Below are 25,994 nucleotides of genomic sequence, written 5' to 3'. Positions count from 1 at the left end.
CAAATGTACCAAACAACAACCAGACCTCCCCAGATTTTTCTGTTTGGCAACAGAGAAATACCTTCCAGATGGGTGTGTTGCTTTTCCAGTCACAAATGGTAACAGAAATGGGAAAATGGTGATATAATTTTATTGTGACTGTGTTTGCTAGAAATATGTTCCATAGCAAAATAGATGTGTTAACTGTGTTATCCTCTACCCCAACAGTACTGAAGTACGAAGGCATGATCTCTGTTGAAATAACATATAGTAGTGAAACACATTTCTGTGCTTTTATCCAGATTTTAAGACATTACAAGGTTTTTCAGAAGAGGAAAAAGAAAAAATGAGGACTGTACAAAGGAACAGCAGGAAATTATCTGTCCATTAGGATTTTACAGAAACTCATGCAAATTTAACATTAGTTGGACATTCTTAGGCTTGGCACATCCTTTTAGTTTTGTAAATCAAAGTAAAATGTATTTTACTGATGACATTGTGTTGGAGTACTTTGTACTATAAGATAGAATGAAAAAGCATCTACTTAATTCTGTCTTTCCTAAAATCGTTTTTGTTTCATACTCGCAACTTCAAAAAGTAGCAGATGTTTGAAACCCCCATATGCAGGTGGTGAGCTAGTGAATGATGCAGACAGAATCTGTGTGGAACAACATTTCACCTTGATGTGGGATAACACGACGTGGATCAAATCTCTCTGCATTGCCTTCAACAGCTGAATTTTGCATTTGTTTTCCTCCACAGCTGTGATGAGCACTGGGGGGGGCTCTACTGTGATGAGCCAGAGACTCCCCTTCCAACACAACTGAAAGATAACTTCAATCGCTCGCCGTCCAACCAGAACTGGCTGACAGTGAATGGGGGCAAGCTGAGCACGGTCTGCGGAGCGGTGGCCTCTGGGATGGCTCTTCACTTCAGCGGGGTGTGTATTCAGCACAGACTTCTTGCTTTAGCTCTAAGAACTTAAATAAAGAGCAGTGTGTTAAAAAATATTAACACAGTAAATATAAAACATATTAAAAAATTATACCCTGTGTCTAGATTAAGTGCAAAGTCAGATAGGTCCTACAGACCAGCGCCAGCCAGAGGGACTCCAGCAAAGCAGATACCATGATCTGGGCATTTCCCAGTTTTCCTGCAGCCAGGGAAATGAGTAATGGCACGGAGGCCTCCTGAAAGTAGCTGTGGTGGGGCCTGATGGATCTAAGCACAAAGTTTGTTGACTTTCAGACCCACCCACTGATAATGGCCTCCTTGCAGTACTTAATTTTCCACAGAGACTACAGTTTGGTGCTGCTTCTAATCAGCCCACAGAGGTAAACGCAGAGGGGAAGTATTTGCATGTGTCTAACGTGCACTTGCTCCATGAAAATGTGTCCATGCGTCAACTCATCCTTCAAATATTTCTTTGGGTTTTTTAATTTATTTTCAGCGTAAACTTGGAGTAAAATTACTTGTGCTTTAGCTGCATTCATAGCTGCGTAACACAGACTGCTGCTGAATTGCAGTTTGCTTTGATAGCCTTGGGCTATAAAAATGACTGGATGGTATTTTAGAAACATAAAACTTATGCTCTTTCATGCACATTTATAACTAGGTGCAAATTGATGCAAGTTTTCTGGAGTATAATGGAATTAGTGCATTTCCAGTTCTTTCCAGTAGGTCTGAGTAGGCACCACTAATTAAATGTAAGCAAAGTATGTGAAATATACAAAGCATTATTGGAAAGCACGTGTATTAAAATTGCTGTGCTGTTTGATTATTTGCATCAGCTGAACCATTAACACACAATCAGCAGTTCGTCCACTCTGTGTGGAGAACCTCATGTTCTACATTGGAGATGTGGATTTTTGTAACTCTTGTATGCAGCACAAAGGTGAATACAGTTTACGAGGCTTAATATTATAAAGCTGTATGTGCGAGGAGCAACGTGGGTGGGTATTTTTAAGATGGAACATAACTGAAACTGTTCTCAGAGAAAGTCTTTTGCTGTTTACTGCTGTTATAATTTGTAGAAGTTGTGCTATTCTGGAAGATGTTACGATATGTAATTTTATTAACAGTGACCATGTAATCTAACACTTATTCTAAGTTTCACCAGAAAGCACCAGCCAACATAACTTTTCGTTGCTTTTAAGGGCTGCAGCCGTATGTTAGTTACAGTGGATCTGAATCTCACCAATGCAGAATTCATCCAGTTTTATTTCATGTATGGATGTCTGATAACTCCTAACAATCGCAACCAAGGAGTGCTGCTGGAGTATTCTGTGAATGGCGGAATTACCTGGAGCCTCTTGATGGAAATTTTCTATGACCAATTCAGCAAGCCTGGGTTTGTAAATGCTTTTCTTCTGCATAGAGAATTTCCTACACTAGGTCAGGTGGCTTTGAATGTTTTGTCACAACGTATTTCTTTTATTACTGCTTTGGTCTGGATGTCAGGTCTTCAGGAGACAGACAGAGTCTATCCAGTGCTGCAGGCATTTCTGAATGGCTTTAAACCATGTGCTTGAGCATCAACATTAGCTCAACTGCAAGGCCATGAGTGTAGGAAGATAGCTGCTGCAACGATCCTGTTCTGCAAGTTCCTTTCAATTACAATCATGCTCCTTACTGACTAGCTCCTTGAACTTGTTAGAAAATGGTGTATTCTACAGATACCCATCAAGATGTCTACATTATACTCAAGCACTCTTTTCAGGCATCTCTGAGTTTCAAAGCATGCATAGATATAGGTGAACCCTTTCCTCATTTATTAGTTTAAAAGACTCATAGAAATGGGGCTGGGAAGGACATATGGCTTGAGGTTTAATTTGAATACACAAACAAATCATTAGCATTTTAATTGGACAAGTGATTTAAGTGTGCCATTGACTACTATTGTAATGGAAATAAGAAAATTTCACTGAATGGCTTCAGGCTGAAAATAGTAATTATTGTTCAGCACTTCCCTTCTTAACATTTCCCTGGGATCTTATGTTCATAGACCATTGCATTTGGTCCCTAAGGCAAATTTGAACAACTCATGGCTGCTGACCCTCTCCACCTTCATGTGAGTCTCTATGCAAGGGATGACATTGGAATTTATGAGGGTTCTTTATTTTGGCAGTCTCTCATGGGAGAAGGCAGGCTACATTGCCTAACCTTCTCTATTTTCCCAGTTTCCACATGCTCTAAGAGACAACAGGAGTGGACCCAGTCAGAGTACCCAGTACAGGGCATTGAGAAGCGTCCTTCCCCTGTGGGTTTCCTACAACTAATTTCCACCCTGTATTTCAGTTTTGTGAACATCCTCCTTCCCTATGATGCCAAAACTATTGGGACGCGCTTCCGCTGGTGGCAGCCTAAACATGATGGTCTGGACCAGAACGACTGGGCTATTGACAACGTGTTGATCTCTGGCTCAGCTGACCAGAGAACAGTGATGCTGGACACCTTCAGCAGTGCTCCTCTGCCACAGCATGAGCACTCCCCTGCCGATGCAGGGCCCACCGGGAGGATCGCCTTTGATATGTTTATGGAAGACAAAACCACAGGTAAAAGTTCTACACGGATCTAAATTAAAGATGATGCTACGTCAGAGAGCTCTAAGAGCAATGAATGTAATAAATGCGTACAAGGGAAAGACAAGACATTGACATTCTCAGGAGCAGTATAAAATAATTTGCATGTAGGCTGAAAAATAAAATATCACTACTTCCTGATTAGTTTCTTAACCCATGTGGTCACTGGAAACTACTCATGTTCTCATTTATTTTCAAGTGAATGAACACTGGTTATTCCATGATGATTGCTCAATTGAGAGGTTTTGTGATTCTCCTGATGGTGTTATGATCTGTGGGAGCCATGATGGCAGAGAAGTTTATGCAGTCACCCATGACCTGACTCCAACAGAAGGCTGGATTATGCAGTTCAAGGTAAAATCCCATTCTTCTAGATAAATACCCTAAAACTCATTTTCCTCCAAATCTAAGTAGATTTATCAGGAACTAAGATGATGTCTATACCTATTCATGATCCATTCCCTGCAGGGGAAAGTTAATTAGCTGCCTTCATTTGTCTCAACTGCTACTTGTTGGCCAGCTTTAATACTGCAAACCTTTTCAGAGATGGCACACTGTTCTCTACCAGCACAGAAGTTGTATGGACATCATGTAATAAGGCTATTAAACATGTATAAGGTCCTGTTTTGTTATAGCTGCTTGGTAAAATGAACACAGATAAAAACTGGCCACAGCCCTCCTGTGTGGGCATGCATTCACATCAAACTTGCAAGTAAACCAACCTTCATACTTGCCTTTACCTACAGAGAGGAAATAATCCAGCAATACATAAAAGCTGTAAAAGCTTTTTGCACATCTCTCTTATAAAGAAGGTCTGCTAGATGTAACAGACCTGGGTGTCCTCCTCTGAAATACTCAGATCTTAGACTTTATGGGAGAGGAGAATATCAGTTACAAGGTACGGGGCTTTGTGACAAAACCTGGATATCCGTAAAGATGAACTAGCTAGAGAAAAATAAAACAAAAAACCTCTGAATGTGATCAGTGTTCTCAATCTTGCTAATACTGGGATGAGATCTGCAGATGACAGTAGCGTACAAGAGCTGTTACCGCCATAGTTTCAAGCAAAATTCTGCAGCCTATTTTCAGGTTCAAATATTTTATAAACTCTAACTCTACTCACTACCACAATTAATTCTAATTTACTTACGCTCTCTTCTTTATTAGGTTTCTGTTGGATGTAAAACCTCAGAAAAACTTGCACAAAATCAGGTCCATGTGCAATACTCCACTGACTTTGGTGTTAGCTGGAGTTACTTGGTACCTCAGTGTTTACCTGCTGATCCAAAATGTTCTGGGAGTGTTTCACAGCCATCTGTCTTCTTTCCCACAAAAGGGTGGAAAAGAGTAACTTACTCACTGCCTGAAAACCTCGTGGGCAAGTAAGTATCAGCTACTCATCTTATCTGAGATTCTTGGATTTTCACCTCCTGAAAAACACAACAGGGGTCACATCTACCTATTCATTTTCTTCTAAGGATAGTACAGAATAGAAACATTTACATTCATCATGTGCTCTGCCTGGTTTTATTTCCTGTCAAGACTGATCATGACCCTTGTTCTGAACAAACAGAACAGTTAACCTTGCTTTTCTGAAGCCTACTTCAGTATAGCATGTTCTGCTCTGTTCAAGCAGCTGCATTCAATTAGAGAGTAAATTTATGGCCCTACTGAGTGGAAAAGTTCCCCTGTTGCCTGCAGTAGTCCACACATATGCAGACTATTTAGGTTGATTTTTTCTGCAAAAATGAAAATCTCTTGTATCTTTGAGTAATCTGCAAAGGAAGTAAAGCCAAAAATGAATTCAGGGAGCCAGAACAGATTTTTCCTGCTTCCACAGTGTCCACTTGTGAGAGAGAAAACATGGGTATGTAATTTCAACATAGACTGCCAGATATTACTTTTGGAAGCTTGGGTGATAGTACAGTCATAAGTATATTGCATTTCAACTACCCGTTTTTGTTTGAGCAACATTGTTTCACATGTCTGTTTTAATTTGTTTCTGTACATGTAGTCCTGTGAGGTTTCGGTTCTACCAGAAATACTCAGATATGCAGTGGGCCATTGATAATTTCTATCTGGGCCCTGGTTGTCTGGAAAATTGCAGAGGACATGGAGACTGCCTGAAAGAGCAATGCATCTGTGATCCTGGATATTCAGGTCCAAACTGCTATCTGACCCAAACACTGAAGGTAATTTTACTGCACGTTATAAAGAGTGAATTTTGATATGTGTTTGACTGAGAGAAGGAGGTTGATCACACTGGAAACTGAACTTCCATTCCTATCAGTCTGAAGATACTCAAGTCCATTTTCATCTTTTATCACTTTTAAATGAAACTATTACTGCAGTATCCCAGAACTGTTTTGTTCATTTACATATAGCACTGCTTAATAAAGCTGTGATAAAATTCATTTTTAATCCTTAGATTATCATTAGATCACAATTGTCCATGATTGCAAGTGATCAAGGCCTGTAGAAGAATTGTCTTCATCATGAAAGAGCTATTGAAGCAAAGAATACAAGAAGAATCGTGAAATTTCATTGCAATACAACTTCTGCTGGGGAGAAAATGTAGAATAGCAATATCTACACATATACTGGATATATACTGGAGTGTTGTTATATAGTTTTAAATGACCACACTTATGAAATAGACCCATTCATTTGTACATGCAAATTCTGGTGTTCTGGATTGGCTCCCCAGTATGTTAAAATTCGCACATTTAGCCAATTCAGTCCTCTTCTGCTCATTCACGGAGGAGAAAAAAATAATCTTTACAATCTTCATGAGCCTTTCAAATATATTTTGAATTTCAGTTCTGTTCATCAGAGAGGCTTAAGATCATAACTACTTTTCCTTTGTGTTAAATACCTTTGTTACAGACTTTCCTGAAAGAACGCTTTGACAATGAAGAAATTAAGCCAGATTTATGGATGTCCTTGGAAGGAGGAAATACTTGTACAGAGTGTGGGATTCTAGCAGAAGACACAACTCTGTACTTTGGAGGTCAAACTGTGAGGCAGGCTGTCACTCAAGATCTGGACCTGAGGGGAGCAAAGTATGTCACATTATGTCATTTCAGTGGGGAACTCTCTTAAACACTCACAAAGCAGCAGGCAATACCATTTGTGGCTCAAGGAATTCTTAAGCAACTACAAGCTTCTCTTGGCCAGTAGGTGCTCAGCATGTACCATTGCAGGTGGTCAGTCTTTCCCGTACGGAGGACTTTGTGTTTGTTCTTGTTGAATTCCACGAGGCTCCAGTGGGAATTATAAAACGCTTTTTGAAACTCTTTTTCTACTTTTGCATCAGTGTTACATGCGTAAAAGTTTTTGCATTTTGAGCATTTTCAGCATATCTGCTAACAGAAAGCAAATTTCTAGATCTGTGATATAGTTTACTAGTTATAACTCTGTACATTTAATTTACTCTTAGATTTCTACAGTACTGGGGAAGAATTGGGAGTGAAAACAACATGACAACATGCCACAGACCAACGTGCAGAAAGGAGGGAGTGCTGCTAGATTATTCCATAGATGGAGGCAAGTACATCTAAGTTTCTTCTAAACTACAGCCTTGTTCAGTATTCAAACACCATAAATATCTGGGAAGTCATCAGAAGGATACAAATCGCTAAGGCTGTTTTTCATTGAAAAGGCATTTTTCTCCTTTTGATGTTCTTCCTCCATCTAAAATTTCCATCTATTGCTTGGGAGAAGTTTTCCATAATCCTCCTGCTTGATTTTATTAATTGGTGGCTTCCAGCCAATTCATTGTTTCATACAATTACAAGATTGTTCTTGTAATGAATAACAGTTACCAGCCACCCTTAAGAAGTTAAGATTTGTTTATTAGAGGACCATAGCTGTTATTCCTGATTTCCTATTATCTCCCTTTAATCTTTTGGAAGATTCTGTCTGTTTCTTATTTTTATTACTAAATCTGCATCTTTTCATTCTAGGAATAACTTGGACTTTGCTTCATGAGATGGATTACCAAAAATACATCTCAGTCAGGCATGACTACATCCTTCTCCCCGAACATGCTCTGACCAACACAACCCGCTTGCGCTGGTGGCAGCCTTTCACCATCAGCAATGGCATTGTGGTTTCAGGGCCTGATCGGGCGCAGTGGGCTCTGGATAACATTCTGATTGGTGGAGCAGAGATCAACCCCAGTCAGCTGGTAGATACGTTTGATGATGGTAAGAAAGGCTGTGACAGGTATTCTGTTGTCTGCGGTGGTTTTATTTGCGAAAAGCCCCGTGAACTTGCAAACACCTTTTTTCTCTTTTTTGAGCTCTTTTTTGTTGTAGACAACTACTGTTTATATCCTGGTGTGTAAATACGTATTTGCACATGAATTCAGGTGTATTTGTGTATATGTATGGGTATACCTGTAAGAACGGCATTTTTTTCAGTCTACCTCAATTCATGTAAATTTTTGAACAGGGAGATTTTATTTAATCATATTTTTGGAAATGCTGTTATTTTCAAATTTAAATTAGTTGTCTGGAGCTGGCATTTTTACTGTGTCTGCTAGTAGCTTAACTTACTGCATGTCACAACAGCGAGCAGAGATGTAGTGTTTATATCTAGTGATTCTGTGGATTCATTACTAAGCCTTGATATTTACCAAGACAATGCAGTAATTGTATTTAACTCTGTATGTTAACAGAAGGCATCTCTCACGAAGAAAACTGGAGTTTTTATCCTAATGCAGTCAGGACTGCAGGGTTCTGTGGAAATCCTTCGTTCCATCTCTACTGGCCAAATAAGAAAAAGGACAAAACACACAACATCCTGTCCTCCAGGGAGCTCATTATACAGCCAGGGTACATGATGCAGTTTAAAGTAAGGAATGTTCTCTCTCTACAGCGTAAAGTATGCAATGAAAAACGATCTAGTTTCTCTTCAGAAATTCTCCTTCTTCCAGCTATGAGGCATAACTGGATGAATAAAGTATGACTTTAATTATTAGAATTTAAGAGAAATGTTGAAGTGTAGGTAACGAGTACCTGAAAAGTTACATGAATGCTAAATGATGGGTAATTCCGATTGCCTGCATCCTTCAGGGGTTACTGAGAAGGACTGGAAGTCTAATCCCTTTCTCCCCAAATTACTGGATCAGCAGTGAGAATTATTTTCTAAGGTGAAAATATAAAGCATGCAGAATACAACATTTCCTCCACCTGGTGAATAAACAGAAAAGGGAATACAGAATTGGGCTGGAAACAAGCTGACATATTGAAAATGCAGGAGTGCTCAGAGTAGAAGAACATCTCTGCTTATTTGTGTAATGAACAGTATTCTGAATAATCAGAGTAACATTTCTGGGTATTTTACTTAGTTAAGGTAGAATTACGAATAGAGACAGTGGCAATCAGAAAATGCTTACGTAGTTGTTGCCTAGAAATGTTCTCGGTCTTTCCCAGAGCCAAGAAATAACAAGAAAGCCAAGTCATACAAATAGTTGTCTGTTTTCTTGTTATGTTTCTTTCTTGCTATCTTTTTTATTTTTTACAGCTCTGGGATTTCCTGTTTTCAATCAATATTTTCTCAACACAGTTGCCTATTTTATATTGACTAATATACTCCATGAAAGCGATGCTGTGACCATTTATACACAGTATGCTGTCTTTAAAGAAATGATATAAAAGTGGAGTCTGACATGCTAGATCCTACTGCATGCCAAGTCCTCTCTGAGCTGCTGCTACTCTTACCCAGCATATCATCATTTTCCTCTATTTTGAGGGAAAAAGTAAGATAACCCATCAGCATTGGATTTTTCACATTACTGAGTAAGGTGTTTTTTCTCTAGACACAGCAAAGATTTTATTTCTAAACTAAGAATGCAGCTCTAAATGTATGTCTGCCATTTTGTTTTGAAGTACTTAAAATTTAGCTTTGCGTTACCTCTTCAGTACTCTATAAAGGACGCTGTAATCTTTCTATTCTAACATGGCACAAATATGGTTACTGCTTGATACATGCAGGATAATTCTGTTCCTAAATTGGATTGACTTGATTTGACGTTCCCATTTTAATTATTATGATTCAAATATTTCATGGGCAGTTAATATGAAGTTAGGTGTTTCTCAAGTGCCAAGGTGCGCCCACCTCTCTGTGTCTCAGATTCAGTTTTTGTTTAGATAGCTAATTTGAAATTTGGGATAGCAGTGTTAGGATTCTGTTTGAAAATAACAGTGAGGTACAATTAAACAGTACCTGAAGTACTGTGTCTTTTGCTATTCATCCACTTCTGATGGATGTTTTTCCATGGTCTAAGTTTCTCTTTTAGGCAACCTGTAAAAAATAAAAAATAGAGCAACACTTCATCATATATCACATGAAATGTCTACCTGACTTGTTACAGCTGCCAATTTTATTTGTGCTATAGATCGTGGTTGGCTGCGAGGCATCATCTTGTGGGGACCTCCACTCTGTGATGCTGGAGTATACTAAGGATGCGAGGTAAATGAGAGCAGAATATACAGACTTAAAAAATAGTGTGCTATTAAAAACTTCAAGGGCTTTTATTTATTGAAGCATTCGCTTTGATGTTCATCTTGTAACAGGATCTGAACAAATTCTGTTGGCAAGTGCTGGGATTTCTGTACATAACTTCCATAAATTAACTTTATAATTTATCCCAGATGTTGACAGAGCTTGCGGTTGCAGTCATGCCCTTGTTACTGTTAAAAATGTGTTCACAGAAAACCACATTCATGGGATACTGTTGTTTTAGTATGGTATAGGAGTGTATATTTAGGACCAAACAGGTAATCAGGCAGAGGTTATTTAATTCTGATTTGGTCTTTAACTGACAAACAATAACATTATTTCTTTAATAGCACTGTGCTGTAGTATAATGTTGCATTATAATTTGTACAATTGAAGGCATATTTTGTACTTAAATGCTTGTAGGTAAATACGGAGCATGGAAAGTCTTCCATGGCTGCACCAGACTTTCATCCTCTCAACTCTTGTCTTTCTGTGGCTGCAAAGCATACAAAGACTATTGCTGGCAATCCTTTGGATTTGTTTAGTAAGATTGGTGAAGTTGTGACCTTTAGAGATTTCCTGTTTCCCTTTCATTATTCCGTCTGTAGTTCTAAGAACATAATTTTTTTGTTTCTTATAGGACAGATTCATGGCAGCTCGTACAGACGCACTGTCTTCCTTCCTCATCTAATAGCATTGGCTGCTCCCCATTTCAATTCCATGAAGCTACCATCTATAACTCTGTCAACAGCTCCACGTGGAGAAGAATAACTATCCAGCTGCCTGATCATGTCTCTTCCAGGTAGGCTACCAAAAGGTCATCTCACTCTGGGTCTATAAAATGTCAGCTGTCTTGCTGGCACTGTTTGCTTTGGAACAACTGGTGGATTTAAAATGCTTCTTTATTGCTGGATTTAGGTCTGATGTAGAACTAATGTTTTGGAGAAAGCTTATTTAAATAGAAGTGTCTACTGCCAATAATATGGTTATGACCTGTTCAGGCTGGGTCTTTCTAGTTATTAAAGTCACAGCACTCTCGTGCAATTATTATTTTTTTAATTACATCTTCTGCTGGAAAATTTGAAGTTCTCTGTACAAATGTGTTTAATTGTTACATATCATAATATCGTATTTGGGTTTTTACATTTGCAGTGCAACTCAGTTCAGGTGGATTCAGAAAGGAGAAGAACTAGAGAAACAAAGCTGGGCGATCGACCACGTGTACATTGGGGAAGCGTGCCCGAAGCTCTGCAGTGGTCGAGGATATTGCACAACTGGAGCTATTTGCATTTGTGATGAAGGATATCAAGGTTTCTTTTCTTCAGTTTCTTTCTTATACAACTGCTGCAAACTGATGTAGCTCAAAGTTAAACAAAAAGATAGAGTGATATATCCTGTCTTAACTCATCACTGGAGTGCTTGAGTAACAGACTTTAAACTCATAATTTGACAGGGCTGCAGCTAACAGCTTTTCCTTCCATTTATTCTTTCTGGATTGAATCAGTAGTCTCTGCTGTCTGGCACTGTATTTAAAGCCCATTCAATCTTTGTTGGAGCCAGAAGGTGGCTACCTGCTTACCCAAATCTGGCTTTCAGCCTTCTACTCCTTCCAAGGGTGCAGTCACTCCCAGGGGAAGTGTACACAGGATCCAGAAGTTGGGGATTCTGCTCTAATGCCTCGATCCATATAAGCACATTGAGGAAAACAGTACCTGAGTTTCCTCATTACATCCTAACTGCTTTATGGGAGTGGAGCCAAAGTGTTTAGAGCCATCCAGGGCAGTCTCGTAACTTTATGAGATCAAATTCCTTCCCAAATTTAAAGACGTTTCCCCTCAAGCATCAATTTGAGGTTTCTTATGATGGCACCAATGGAAAATAGGGGGAAGCTCTATTGCAGTCCTTGAAGTTGTACTGCTGTAAAAAATAACAGATTGGCAGCTTCACTTTCATAAAACTGAATGCTGTGCAGCAATGTGCACACTATTAATGGATCTGCTGAAACATATTCAGCCTGTAGTCACTCCGTGTATTGAGCCACTGACTTGAATGCAATTACAATGGATTGTAACTGAATTTTCCCAATTTTTTCATTTCTTCATGTTTTATAACTTCACTGTTTCATTTTTAGGTGATGACTGCTCTGTTTTTAGCCATGATCTACCCAGTTATATTAAAGATAATTTTGAATCTGAAAGAGTCACTGAAATAAACTGGGAAACCATTCAGGGGGGAGTGATAGGGAATGGATGTGGACAGCTGGCACCCTATGCCCATGGAGATTCACTCTATTTTAATGGATGTCAAGTACGACAAGCTGTGACTAAGCCTCTGGATCTCACCCGAGCAAGGTAATACTTTAAGCATAAAATGTTCCTTCAGCAGCTTATGAGAAAGGAAATTTTTTTCTATGCATGTGAAGCCATGTGAGGCAGTATTGAAGAGGATAAACTAACTTGGCTTTACCATGCAGTCAGATGTGGTTGGCAGATAAACAAAATGCTTTGTGACTTTCATTTCGGAGATAGAATGAGGAGGAAGCGATGTCAAATGAAAAGGTCAGCTGTTTTCATCATGTCCAACAGAGAGCTGCCTTGTAAGCCAGAACTGACGCTGAAGCCATTGGCAAAGACTGGATACCAGACTGTCTGGACCAGTGCCTGATCTGATAAAACAAATGCCATGTTTGCATGTGCCTCCAATGGCAGTCATGAGTGAAGATGCTATCAGTAATTACGGACTCATTTTCCTGTTTCAGTTGTCAAATAAAATTATATTCACCTGGAAATGAAAATGAGCATCTTTTTCTTCTGTTAAATCTCTTTAGCCACAGAAAAACAAACATAACCAGCCTGTGCTGACCCTTAACAGAGTGACAGCTTTCTGGACTGGTTTTAACTGTCTAAAGAATTATTAGAAACAGAGTGAATCAGCAAATGGGCCAGATATGAATCAGACTCTTTGTTTCTTATTTGAATGCCTAGGTAGAATATTAGAAATCTTTTCAGTACTTTGTTCAACTTTTATTTGCCCCTTTTTAGCTTTTCATACATTCATTTGCATGTTTGTTCTATCTGTATATCTCATTTGAGTACAGGTACATTGTAAAACTGGATCTGTTGCCTTCAAATATATGGATATATGCTGTACACAGCGAAATGTTTACTTTGAAAAAGGAGCTATGTTTTAGATGTGAGAACAACTTATTTTGCGTGTTAAAAGTAACAAACTTGAGAATCCTGAAATTTTTAATAACTGTGATAAACATGGAAATACAATCGTTCTTGTCTGGATACTTATTTGCGTATTGACAATACCTTTTCTCTTGGTGTTTTACAGCAAAATCATGTTTGTTTTGCAAATTGGAAGCATTTCACAAACAGACAGCTGCAATACCAATCTAAGTGATCCTAACACTGTAGACAAGGCAGTGCTCCTCCAATACAGTGTAAATAATGGAATTACATGGCAAGTAATTGCACAGCATCAGCCAAAGGACTTTATACAAGCCCAAAGAGTGTCTTATAATGTTCCCCTGTGAGTACCCAGTCACATTTCATTACGTCTAAATGCACAAGATACATTTATGGTAGGAAAGACTCTATTTTTGCATCACTGCAAGAAAAATAAGGTCGATGAGAGGGTAGGCAAAAGAAGGAAGTGTAAGGGGAAGGCTGATTAAGGAAGAACAGGAGAGTGCTTATCAAATACTTTGGAAAAAGCATAATTTGTGTTTAAAGGATAAGAGGAAAATATATTTAATTCTTCCTTTTGTGTATGCATTTTTCACCTTTGAATGTTTTGTGCTTACAGCCTGCTGATGTTTAGGGGTATACAAATAGCGCTTTGGCTTTGCTCTCATTTCCTGATGGGGGGAGACAGAAAAGTGCAAGCCTTTGGTAGTCTGGAGCTCTCATAGGATCTTGTGTTTGTGATGACAGGGAGGCACGAATGAAAGGAGTCTTACTGCGCTGGTGGCAGCCCCGTCACAATGGAACAGGTCATGATCAGTGGGCTTTGGACCACGTAGAAGTTGTTCTGTGAGTATCAGCTTCATCTCATCCCACCCCATCTCAGAAATACCTCCAGCATGGCACAAGTGTTAAACTCAGTAAGAATCACTTTGGCCCAGGGAAACCTTTGAGAGTCAGTCTTTGTTAATGCCTTGCCCTGACTGCAACCAGCAGCAGTTAAGATGGCAATGAAATATGTGGCACAGCAGGGGTAGGTGTTGTGCTCTTGGAAGAACACAGGAGGGAAAGCGGGGCTTTATCACCAAGTATTGGTGTGTTCCTGTAGTGTAGCAATGACTGTGAAATATATTCTGCTGGAGCATAGATAAAAGGATATTTCTGTTCAGTACTGTGCTACCATGTAAGGCTGATTTATATCCTTTCAAAGATACAAGATGCTGTATTGCTCTTTGCACAGAGTGTTGTTGTTGTGCCTCTGAAAAATTTGCATTAGCAACTAATGCCTTATTCATTTCCTTTTTTAGTAAGAAGGATACTGTTCAGAAACAGGGTTCACTATATCAGGTTCCTATGGTCTGATCTATATTCAACCCCTTGACAAGATTTTACCAAGTAAAGTGTCTTCACCCTCCCGGTTCTCCCGCTATTAAGATGGGTTTTGCTCACAGCTAACCCATTTTCCTGTGTTACGTCACAAAGAGATGACCTGCTTTTTCTCTAACAATTTAGTTCCAGTAGAAGTGAAATGCTAGTGGCTTCACGGGCTGGAACTCATCGCTGACAGTGGTTGGCAGAGAGAGGCGTGCCTGCTCCATAGATAGGTTCAAACATTCCTTTTATTGAATAATTTACAAACCAACAATGAGACATCAGGCTTGGATAACATCCAGAATGTGTAATTATAAGGACTTTGTCTTTAAATTTGAATTAGCAGAGAAACTGCAAGTAATATTTTGTAAAATTAGAAAACTGGATTATCTGATTGCAAGTTAGCCCTGTACTTTTCACCAAGCAGCACCAGCTTGCATGGCACTCATATCAACCCCAAGCCAAACTGGTCCCCACACTGAGTAACTGTACACGCTCTGCTGCTTTTACACCCTGCTGGGCTCTGCTTCCATAACATTAAGCTTAAAGCTCGAAGGAACAAAGGGATGGATGTGATTCCTGCCTTAGTTAATCAGTGGCTGTGGGATGCTGCACCATTAAGGATGGGAAAATCATAAACCTGCAGGAGGTTTCACAGTGTTCAAGAAACCATAGATGAGGGAACTGCTGGTTATGAAAAGTTTTCATTTTTTTCTGCCTTGCAATCAAAATAAAATAAAAAGGGAATAAGCATGTGGGGAAAAAATAGAGCCTAATATTTACCCATTAATCTGGGAAGCATAAGTAGGAATATAATAGATTTATAAAAAGGAATTCTTAGGCTGAATCCTGAAGAACTTATTTGACAATGAAACTGCCAGGTTATAAACTAAAGAGACAAACTGAGATGTGACAGTTCAATCGTAAGGTATGTTTTATGCTAGAATGGAAAAACGATTGAAATGCTGCAGCAAGCAGTTGCACCTTGCCTAGGAAAGGAACCAGGTGGACAAGTAGTGCCTCTTCCCTTTTATTTCTTCTGTCTGTTAGCACTAGCTCCAGGTGGTCCTGCACAGAACAGGGCTACCAGCTGTGTTATGACATGTCCTGAATCACAACGATAGGACTTAGCTTTAATTCTTAACATCGATTCACTTTCCAATGACCAGTGTGGGCCTTAATCTCAGAATTTCCTGGGATTTTCAATGGTTGTACAAGAAAAGGGGGAAAGGAAGAAGAATCATGTTAGAAAACCCACTAGAGGCAGCTTACAAGCAGCTGATGCTTTGCCACTGCCAGTCCTCTGGCTCTCCCCATTGGTAGTATAAGGGCCTGAATGTACCTAAAATATAAAGTAAGATGCTGTTGAGTAGCAGCGTCAGCAGTTTTGTATTTTCTGGACACATTAGTCTTCCTTGCCTGCTGTCTTTGGCTTTTCCCAATCAAATCCCCATTCAATTTAAAATGGAAAGTATAAAAACCAAACAACAAAACAAAAAAAAACAACAAAAAAAAAACAGAGGCTTAGAAAGGAAGGTGATGGAAATGGGAATCCAGCTCTCCATCTAGTGAGGAGGCAGTGGGTGCTCCTCTTCACCCACAAGGAAAAAGAGCTAAGAGGCATGGCCTGGACTAAAATCATTTAGCAGAGTGATGTCATTATGTAAATTTCCATTGATTTCATAGGGAGTCAATAAGTTTCTGCCAGGCTTACTTTCTTAAAATTGAGGTAGCTTAAGAAACTTCTGTAGTTCTCAAACTGGAAGTTACCTCTGCTGGCAGTTACCTTGGCTCTGGGAGGTGTTGATGCTCTGTCCTCTCCTAACCTTGCCACACCTCTACCCACCTGTGGGACTCCAGCTCATGTACACATACATGCCCCCCTCTGGCCACCATCCAGATTATCCTCTTTGGCCCCACGTGAGGTCTGCTCATAGATGTTGTGGGTTTTCATGCTTGTTTGTGCTCTACGAACCCACATCACCACAGCAATGGTGTGTATGGCATTATAGCAAGAAGCTGATGTAACAGGTGGTATGATTTTGGCCACAGAGAAATTCCTTGTCTTCCATACAACTCATCAGCCCAGAGAGTAGTGGAGGAATCACAAACATTTTCCCGTACTCCCTGTACCTGTTTGGCTTGGCTGTCTGCAGACCCAGTAGCGTGCAGAGCTCTGCCAGCTTTCCCTCAGCCCTTGGGCAGGCTATATGTTGGATTAGGAAGGCAAGTAAGGAAAGCACCTGTCTGCAATTAGAGTGGGTCAGTAGGGTTATGGTACTGCCCAGGATTTTCATGATTTTATTCCCCAGTCAGTGTGAGGAATGTCTCTGCTCCTCCTTACAGTCCTCCCCAAAGACTGTCTACCCGGGGATAACTATGTGATACTTGTTTACGTGCCTCAGCTCTTCTTAGCTGTCCAGAGATTTGAAATTAATTCTGCCATGAGCCCAGCTGCTACACCATAGCACAGGTGCAGCCCACAGCTGTTACATAGCCAGGGTCACAGCACTGCTCAGTCTAATTGATTTCTGAATCAAGGGACATCCTCCCCTTACCAGCAAACGCATTTTCAGGAAGCAATCTATTTGCTTCCTTTTTTTGGTGGGGGAAAAAATAACCCGGAGAGTATTCGTCCATGCAAAATACATAGTGATGATAAGAAAGGTTGAATGAGTGCTTTTGTGCATTCCCCAGAATCACCCCACTTTTTAACTGTTTGAATTGCTCATTAAAGATCAGTATTATTAATGCTGTAGTGCAGCTGCAAATAGAGCTCACAATGAGCACCTCTTTCCAGCACAGTACCTGCTTTGAATATGGGATACATTAAGTCAGTCTTGCCAACTAGCCACTGGCCAACCTGTTTTAATAATGGCTGGTATCTATCATGTGATGGAAGAAGATATAAGTTAGCAAGAGGTCCAGTCCCTTTAAAGCTAGTGCTGATAATTCCTTTTTAGTGCCACGTTTTTTCTCTGCAGTTGTAAGGAAAGCTTTGGGCACAACCTTCACGTGTTCCATGACTGTGGCTCTTCTTAGGATGAAAAAATCTATTTTACTCCAGACTTAAGAGTGGGTTTTTTTGTGTCCCTGCATTTCTGCCCTAAGAACAGCCCGTTTTCAACTCTGCATTTCATCTGCACATTGTTCCTCTCTCGAAGGAGAGCTCACAGCCTGTCTGCTGCACAGATACCACGCACTACTTTGCATGTGCACTTGAACTGCCATTTCTTTGTGTATAGGGAAGGCCTTTATTGACTTCTTCAAACCTGAATTCTGATAAAAGATACTGAGAATAAAAGGGCAATGAAAAAGTGAATACTAATGGTCTGGTGTTGCTTTCTTTGTACCCCAAAACTCATGATGTAATCCATGGGAATTGGAGCTGTGCAATGAATGCAAGTAATATTACCCCACCTACTTTATTATGGTTAATTGTTGGGAAACAGAATGAGTCTCCCTCCATGGCCATCACTCCATGCTCTTCATTGTCCAGATAGTCTCACACTTTTGGCACAAATGATTTAGTGAGGAACTCAAGGTTGTATTTGGTGCAAAGGATGCTTATCCTTATTTTGCAACATTAAACTACAAATTATATATCTCAGCTCTAGCAAAGAGTGTTTATGTGGAAAAGCATTTTCATCTGCTTTATTTTTTAATAAAAAGCAATTATTTGAAAATTGCATCTAAATTAAAGTACAAACACGGTTATAACAGAACAGAAATACTCAAACATTGGGTAATTATATGAATATTCACAACATTTATGCCAAATTTAATCTGATGCGGTCTGTGCTTTTATGACATTTTTATTATGTTTCTAAAAAGTGCATGCTGAATTTTATAGAAAATAAAAATATAAGAATTTATTTGAAATATCAGGAAATAATTTGTTCAATTTTTATTTTCAAAAGAGATGAAAAATCCTATATTGCCTCTAAACCTCATCAGGGTTTTATGACTAATCACAGTGCTGCATGCATTGAAAGGCATTTTCTAACTTGTGTTGTATTTCATTGTTTGCTGTCATTGGTTTTACACTAGAATAAGGTAAGTACTTTCCCTGAATAAATATGAAATATAACTCGCTGCTACAGCTACAGTACTTTCACAAAGTTTTGTGGGTGACGGGTCCATGGAAAAGCCTTTGTGTTCTCTGAGATGTGCCACTCAGCTCCCTAGGGCCCTGATCCTGCAGCTCTGCCCCTGGCAGTATCAAGGAAAGCTAATGTGTCTCAGACACGTAGAAAGATTGTGCCAGGTAGTTCTTGTTACTTGTAGCTATGCTGCTGTGTGCTGCCCTGGTTAGATACTAGTAGCCAGCACCATGACTGAGATGTGGGTTCAAGTCTTGATCTCACTAGAGCCAATGATCACATCACTTTTCTCTTGACTCTCCTAATGAATAATTTGTAATTCTGCCACAAAATTGAACAGAAGCATAGCCCTGAGACCATGTCTTTCCTGTTTTCCTTTCATATTTGGCTTTTCTATCCAAATACTGTTGCTTCTGTTTGGTTCCTACTGTGCCCTGTCAATCAAAAATAAAGACCTGAGAAATGAGAAAAACATGAAAAGATGAGTGATGTTAGATATATTAATTTTTTAATGTATATTTTTCATTGAATTTGGCTATGTCCTATTTTCACAAATTTTAAATTGCAGGCTTTAGTTCAGATGCTCTAGGAAATACACAGTAGTCAGAATGATCTGCTGAAGAGCCAGAGTGGCTCCTCCTCATAAACTGTGCTACCAGTCTTTGTAATCCAGTGCTTCTTCTCCTACCAGTAAATAAAGATAATTCAGAAAAATTATATAGAAATTAATATAAGGATAAATTAGTATAGTCTTATTTTGTGAATATCAGCCTACAGCTACTATGCAATACCATACGACACTGTACTGTATTTTATAGGATACAACGATTTATCTCTAACAAGAGTGAAAACCATGCTGCTTTCTATAGCAGGCATGAAGTTTTTACATATGTAGTGTCCAGCAGTTAGGAAGCCGGCCTCATCCTTTGGTGAGAACAAGTTTGAACCATGCCAGTACAAGCAGAAAAACCCACAGCATTTAGTTCTTGGGAGTTGAGATTTTTCATGTTTTTCACACATTGCACTGCTGAGGTGTTCCATGCAAGACCAGGAATATATATTTTATTTGTTTGTAACATTTTGATTATCTCATAAAATAACAAAAACAGACAATACACATTAAAAAAAATAATCACTTTTAAATTTTAGGTAACCCTTTCTTTATTCCTTTTCTCATATATTTCTTTTCCTTTCTTTTTTCTGTTGTTTTTGTGTTTCTTCATAGTTTTAAATGCCTTCATCACAACATGCGTGCCAATTACAAAATGGTTAAGCACTGGAAGTGAAATATAGGCCAGGCATACCTAGAAGTATCCAAAATGGTGAAAACCTCTGCTGAGCTGCAGCCGAATGTGAGCAAAGAAAGGCAGCAGAGCATCACGTAGGGCCAGGACCAAGGACAGCAACTCTTTGTGCCCTGGCTGCTTGTGGGTTGTTTTTTGACTATGCTGAGGATCTCACGGCCAAGCTCAGTCCTGAATTTCACTACTTCCAAAAACGGCAAAGGTTTTAGCCAGACACATTGCCAGGCTCCATTCTGTCCCACAAGTTTGGAGCAAGGCCATTTAGGGTTGGTGTGTGGGGCACAGAGCACACTGAGTATGTGGTTAGAATAAAAGCTGGCCTTTGATGCTTCTTTGACTTAAGCTACCAAGTAGCATTAAGTAGCATTAAAACCAGATGAAGTGACTGCTGTCACTCTCTCACACAAAAGTTACAAATTAACATAGAACCTCTCAGTTGAAAAAGTCATGTGAAATTCAAGGACAAGTCCAACTCAGATGCTCTAGAGCATTAACTTAAACAAGAGTAAAAAAAAGAGACAGCTTGCAATTTATGGGCCATTTTTATTTAATTTTATCATTGAGATTCTAGAGTAGCTGTAAAAAAGGGTATAATTTTGTTACTCAGATTTGTGTAGATGACATTAATATGGTACAAAGCATAAGCTATGTTTGCCTTTGGAGGATCGTACTTATTTTGCAAAGCATGTAATTATTTCTTTTTCCTAAGGGCCATATTCACTAAAAATAAGCTTATGCACTTGAAAGTGTAACCAATTACAGCATGTGTGTTTACTTTTCACGGACTGGGAAAACTCACAAATGACAGCCTACCTGAAGGCAGGACCCAGCCCTTTGGTGTTAGATACGTTTCAGGTACCAAAGTCCCAGGCTGAGCAGTCTTGTGCACTGCTGCCCTCTCATGGATCTTTCTTTCCTCATTAAAAGCAGAAACCTAAACGAGACAAGCTGAGTCTTCTCCACACAGGTGTAAACATGTGTCTCTCTTTTGGTCAGGATGCAGTCTCCCACCTGGTCTCTCCCTGTGTAATGATGCCGACTTCCCAGATCTTTCTTCGATTTGAGATGAGGAGTACAGGGGAGGGAAATATTAAATCTGCATAAAAGGATTGTACTTCATTTCCTCTATGGTAAAGGTGAAAGATAATGAAGTAAAGCTTTTTCTCTGTTCTCAAGATACAGCAACCGATGTTCTGAGACAGAAGGTGACTGGAGTATAAGACTGCAGTAGAGAAACACCCTATATTGAGAGGGCATAAAGTGCATATAGCTTTAGTGAATATGGCCCCAGACATCTCAAGCTTTAATGAGCTGAAAACTCTTAACCTTTCCCTAAGATAATGAACAGTAAATAAGAAGCAAAGTGGGACAGATTCTTTATTGCCTTGTACCTTGTTGTACCAAGGCTGTGCTTTACACTACTTTACACAGGCTTCAAAAATTATTATGCAAGAAACAAGAAGAATCTGTCCCACTAGCTCTTGCTCCAATAGAAATTTAAGTACCTACAACAAACTGACACTCTTCTCTTCTTCCCCTCGCCCTTTGATTTTAACAGCACTCGCAAACAAAATTACATGATGAATTTTTCACGGCAACATGGGCTCAGGCATTTCTACAACAGAAGACGAAGGTCACTTAGACGATATCCATGAAGAAATGAGAAATTTATTTTTTCCTCCCAACATGTGATGTGTTGCTTTCCATTCTTTAAACCTAGCACTGCATCTGGTTTCAGGACTTTTCTGCAACTGGCTTGATGAATAACTGAAAGCCTTTCTCAAGACAGAGTGTACACCACTTTTTCGCACTGTGAACTAATGAGAAGTGACTTATTTTCTCATAGGTAAATGTTTTGATGTTGACATGTCTGTGAAAATTGTGATCTGTTGTAATATCAGTTACAGTGGCAGTATTGGAAGTAAGCAACTAATTCTGTTTAACAGGAAAAAAAAAAAGTTGAAGCACAAAGAAAGACTTTTCAGATTTTATGTTTAAAAACGTACATACTAAGTACAGAATTTAACATTTTTTGTCACATAGGTATTTAAGTGCACTGTATTTCAGCTCTGTGTCATTTTATATGATTAAGTTATCATTCTTTGTCCTCTTTGTATTCTACAACATGACACATTGGCACTGTATTGACTTGTTTTGTTGTTGTAATATTTTTGCTGCTGACTTTTGGGCTATTTACCTTCTGACAAAATGTATTAAAAAATCAAAGTACCTAATGAAGAAGATAATTGCAAAAGTAGTTGTAAAGACGTTGATATCTTTCAGTCTTATTCTTTTATATGTCTGTTGGTTAGCATTGTTTTGTGGATAAAAAAAGAATGCTTGACATGAAACTTTTTTCTACTAAGCAGTTGTGGATGAAGCCCCAAACCGAAGTTCCTGTTCCCTTCTCTAAATGTAGTCAGTTCTCTGCAACTGATTTACTTACAGTAACTGCCATTTGGTGTCTGTAGTAATGAAGTGATTCGTAAACAGTGAACGTTTCATTGTGTTCTCTTAGGTGTTTGTTTCTCTTGCGGGTCATGTTTGTATCTTCTGATAAAGTTGTATTTACACCAGCAACATTATAATGCCCCTATAGCCCTAAACTGTCTATTATCATAAATAAAATGCTTCACTTTATGGTGAACCAAGCTAAAGATCCATGCTTCAATAAAAATAATGTCAACAAATGACTCTGATATTAGACTTCTCAAGTCACATAGGCTTTCCAAGAAATCATAAATCAAATTATTTTACTAATATCTGGACTGTAATGCAAATGTTGCTGGTATTTTTTCATATGTACTTAGTACATCACATCACTTTGAAAACAGCAGTATCTGCAGAGGCAAACTGAGAGACATTCTCAGGCTTGCTGGAGTTTGTCCCAGTGCAAGGAATGAAATGGGACCACAGGCCAATACACACACTCACTTTTCTTTATCTGCAAACCCAACACAGAGGTGTCATGCGTCTATGGCATCAGTTTACACATCACAGCTGTGTCCAAGCATAATACCATTCAGGATATAAATATGTCACAAGTCTGAGGACAGATACTGGTACAAATCAGTGTTTCCAAGCTCTCAGTACCATGCAGCACAAAAGGGGCCTGTCTCAAAAGAGACAGAAGTCACTATTTCTTCACACAGTATTAGAGTTTATGTACATGGCAGGCCTTACTAAATTGTGTTGTACTTAAGAAATGTTTTCCTAGATTCAAGAGGAGACTAACAGGTAATTGGAAGAGAAATCCATGCAGGTTACTAAGTAAGCAAACCACAACACATTCAGGCAATCTTCTGAACTAACAATGGCAGGGAATGGGCAAGTGTCAAAGCAAAATATCATACACGTGTGATGCCCTTAAATCTTCTTGCACATCTGCTTCTGGCCACTGGTTTTGACACTATACTGGTTTGAACCAATACTGCATATGTTATAAATCCTTGCCCAGATACATAAAATGTGTTTAACTTTTGAGAGTTTTTTGGTCAAATGAACCTGAGAAGTACAGGGAAAAAAAAATAAATAAATAAAAATTTAAAAAAATTAAAATTAAAATTAAAAAAGCAGGTCATTCAGTGACCAACTAGTCAAAACCTTGGCTTGGTCAGAATTATGCAACCAGCCTTTGGCAAAACAGGAAACTTGCTGCAAGAGCCTAACTCATGTGTGCTCTCGGGACTTGAAACAAGGTAAAGGATCTATTCAGGGAAAGAACAGGAAGAAATAATTGATTTTATTAAAGGACATAATATCTTAATATTTGTGCAAGAGATTTTAAAATATTGTAATAGAAAGTTTCACCCATTAAACAAACAAAAATGCAAGATATTAACAACAAACACTCATATTTAAGATAGTCTTATTTGTCCTAATATGCCAATACATGAGTAATATTTCAAACTAAATTCATGTGCAGCTACTGTGTTGCTAGGGCAAGGAATTCATTTATTTTACAGACAGCAAGATAGATACAATGAGGCAAACAGTCTGAGTTCACTTTCCAGAGAAGAGGCCAGCATAGCCAGATAAGCTGCTTTTGACAATTGTGTTTGTTTCTCTTGAATAATGTTTGCAGTCGTGACCACAGAGGAATCCCCCAGGGCATCTCACTAGGGCTGACTACAACCTGTAGACAGGCTTATCTCAAGAAAATCATCCCCACTGGTAGATTTCCAAGTGATTTTGTTGTTTGTCCTTTCCAAATTCCATAAAGTATCCTCAGTTTTCTTCCATTCCTACAGCACACAAAGCAGTGCACACATGCGGTGCATTCAGTATATGCACTATTTTATTTTTCCTCCCACATAACTGAAAGTAATGAATCATCTGATGCTAAATAGCTTGCGAAATAGCAAGGGTGACACATCACATAATCAATGGCAATAAACCAGTGACAGTGTTATAAAATGTACTGACAAGCTTATCTACTGATATAAAACTTTGCCATGTGTAACTATGAGCACTGATACCTTTAGTATGCCTTATGGTCTTTCCCATTTCCCCAACAGCACATGAACCCATGTTCCAGGAGAATAAGGAAAATGTAGGAGAGATGAAATAAAAATATAGAAGAATGACATTCTTACCTGCTGATGTTCCTGGAACAATGGAAAACCATAGTTACCATCATTTTGCCTCGAAATCATCTTTTCTTGAGCTTGCTTAATTCAAAGCTGGTGACATTACCTGAACCTTAAGAAAAGAGCGGAGCACAAGTTTTCTGAAGGACCGAATCAGGCCTTGCATGAAAAGAACACTTTATATGAATGGATAGAAACAAAATAACAAACCAAATACAATGAAGGACAACATGTAGTCAAAGAGGAAATGAGGTACCCACGCACCAACTAAGTAAACCCCTGGCTAGGCAGCAAAGCCAGGGGAAGGGAATCAACAGTATCAAAAAAATGTCATTTTGCATTGTATCTATAGAAGCATTTACAGTAAAACACAGAAAACATGCATGTAGCTGTCAGTGCTGCTAAAGTAGACAGTAGTTATCGGCTGCTGAGCCCTTCATTTAAATATAGATGTAAACAAACTGAAGAGACTTCAGAGCACAGTGGTAAAAACAAGACCCATAGGATCACAACCTTGTTGAGTTTGTTTAGTCTAGGAAAGAAAACACTTGGGAAGAAACACAAGAGCAGCTATAAACATAGTTCTATGTTTCAGTCAATTGCTAACCTTTCAGAGTGTCACGGTTTGAACTAAAAATCCACCTGCGTCCGTGACAGGGGGCCGTAGGCCCCGGAGGGGCCCTAGGCCGAAAGGAAAAAGTTAATTAGGAAAAGAAAACAGCGGCAACGATCTAAGGAGGCACACTTATTTACTAAATACTATATCGAAATACAGGATAACACAATATAATACAATATAATTGAAATTGAGCTAACGAATCAAGCAAAATAGGAGAGAGAATGAGTCCCGTAACCGAGAGGCCTACTGTGAATCTAGGCGAACGGCTGAAGGCTCCCACACACTCCCCTGAACGCCAGAACTCGAAAGACGTCAGTCTGTTCTGCGACAGAGTTAATATAGAGTCCAGGTCCCGTGACCTATCGTGTTGTTCCCTGGGAGATGTAGTCTTCTTCTGATAAGTTGCAGATTCAGTAAAATTATTCATGCTTTATATGATGTTATGATGTGGAATACTGATAGCAAAAATTACAAAATTATTAAACCATGACATTCCACCCCTTATTCTACATCATTACATTATATTTATACATACATACACACTCATATGTATAATTGTGAATAATCAGCAACCTTATTTTTTCTCAACAATCTATATTTATTCCATACAAATCCCTAAGTTGAGAACAAAACTCTATAACCTAATTTACTATTTATTAATTTTGAGAAAATGGCAAAACTGCCAGAAAAAGGAAAACATGTCAGCGGTAGAGGGGAAAGGCAGCGCTAGTAGGGCGTCCCCCACATCAA

General features: G+C 39.0%; 1 protein-coding gene across 2 annotated transcripts in view; it reads left to right on the top strand.

Annotated features, from left to right (window-relative positions):
- Positions 1–22,726, top strand: part of RELN (reelin) — a 250,801-nt gene extending 228,075 nt beyond the window's left edge. Inside the window, exons 48-65 of one of the 2 annotated variants that reach the window (XM_085513256.1) lie at positions 742–919; positions 2,136–2,329; positions 3,277–3,533; positions 3,760–3,914; positions 4,728–4,942; positions 5,575–5,752; positions 6,447–6,622; positions 7,000–7,106; positions 7,526–7,768; positions 8,242–8,417; positions 9,964–10,037; positions 10,708–10,869; positions 11,220–11,377; positions 12,199–12,418; positions 13,407–13,604; positions 14,009–14,107; positions 18,550–18,685; positions 21,595–22,726. In XM_085513256.1, the coding sequence (XP_085369382.1) occupies positions 742–919; positions 2,136–2,329; positions 3,277–3,533; positions 3,760–3,914; positions 4,728–4,942; positions 5,575–5,752; positions 6,447–6,622; positions 7,000–7,106; positions 7,526–7,768; positions 8,242–8,417; positions 9,964–10,037; positions 10,708–10,869; positions 11,220–11,377; positions 12,199–12,418; positions 13,407–13,604; positions 14,009–14,107; positions 18,550–18,679 (2,920 nt within the window). In that variant the 3' untranslated portion in view covers positions 18,680–18,685; positions 21,595–22,726. The remainder of the gene's footprint in view (positions 1–741; positions 920–2,135; positions 2,330–3,276; positions 3,534–3,759; positions 3,915–4,727; positions 4,943–5,574; positions 5,753–6,446; positions 6,623–6,999; positions 7,107–7,525; positions 7,769–8,241; positions 8,418–9,963; positions 10,038–10,707; positions 10,870–11,219; positions 11,378–12,198; positions 12,419–13,406; positions 13,605–14,008; positions 14,108–18,549; positions 18,686–21,594) is intronic. The other variant, XM_015884323.3, reaches the window with a different exon arrangement.
- The last annotated feature ends 3,268 nt before the right edge of the window (positions 22,727–25,994 follow it).

Source organism: Coturnix japonica, chromosome 1 (genome assembly GCF_054131305.1).
Source record: "Coturnix japonica strain WE chromosome 1, WE-NBRP24, whole genome shotgun sequence".
Lineage (NCBI taxonomy): Eukaryota > Metazoa > Chordata > Aves > Galliformes > Phasianidae > Coturnix > Coturnix japonica.
Note: the sequence above shows the minus strand (reverse complement) of the source record. Positions and strands in the feature narration are given on the sequence as shown.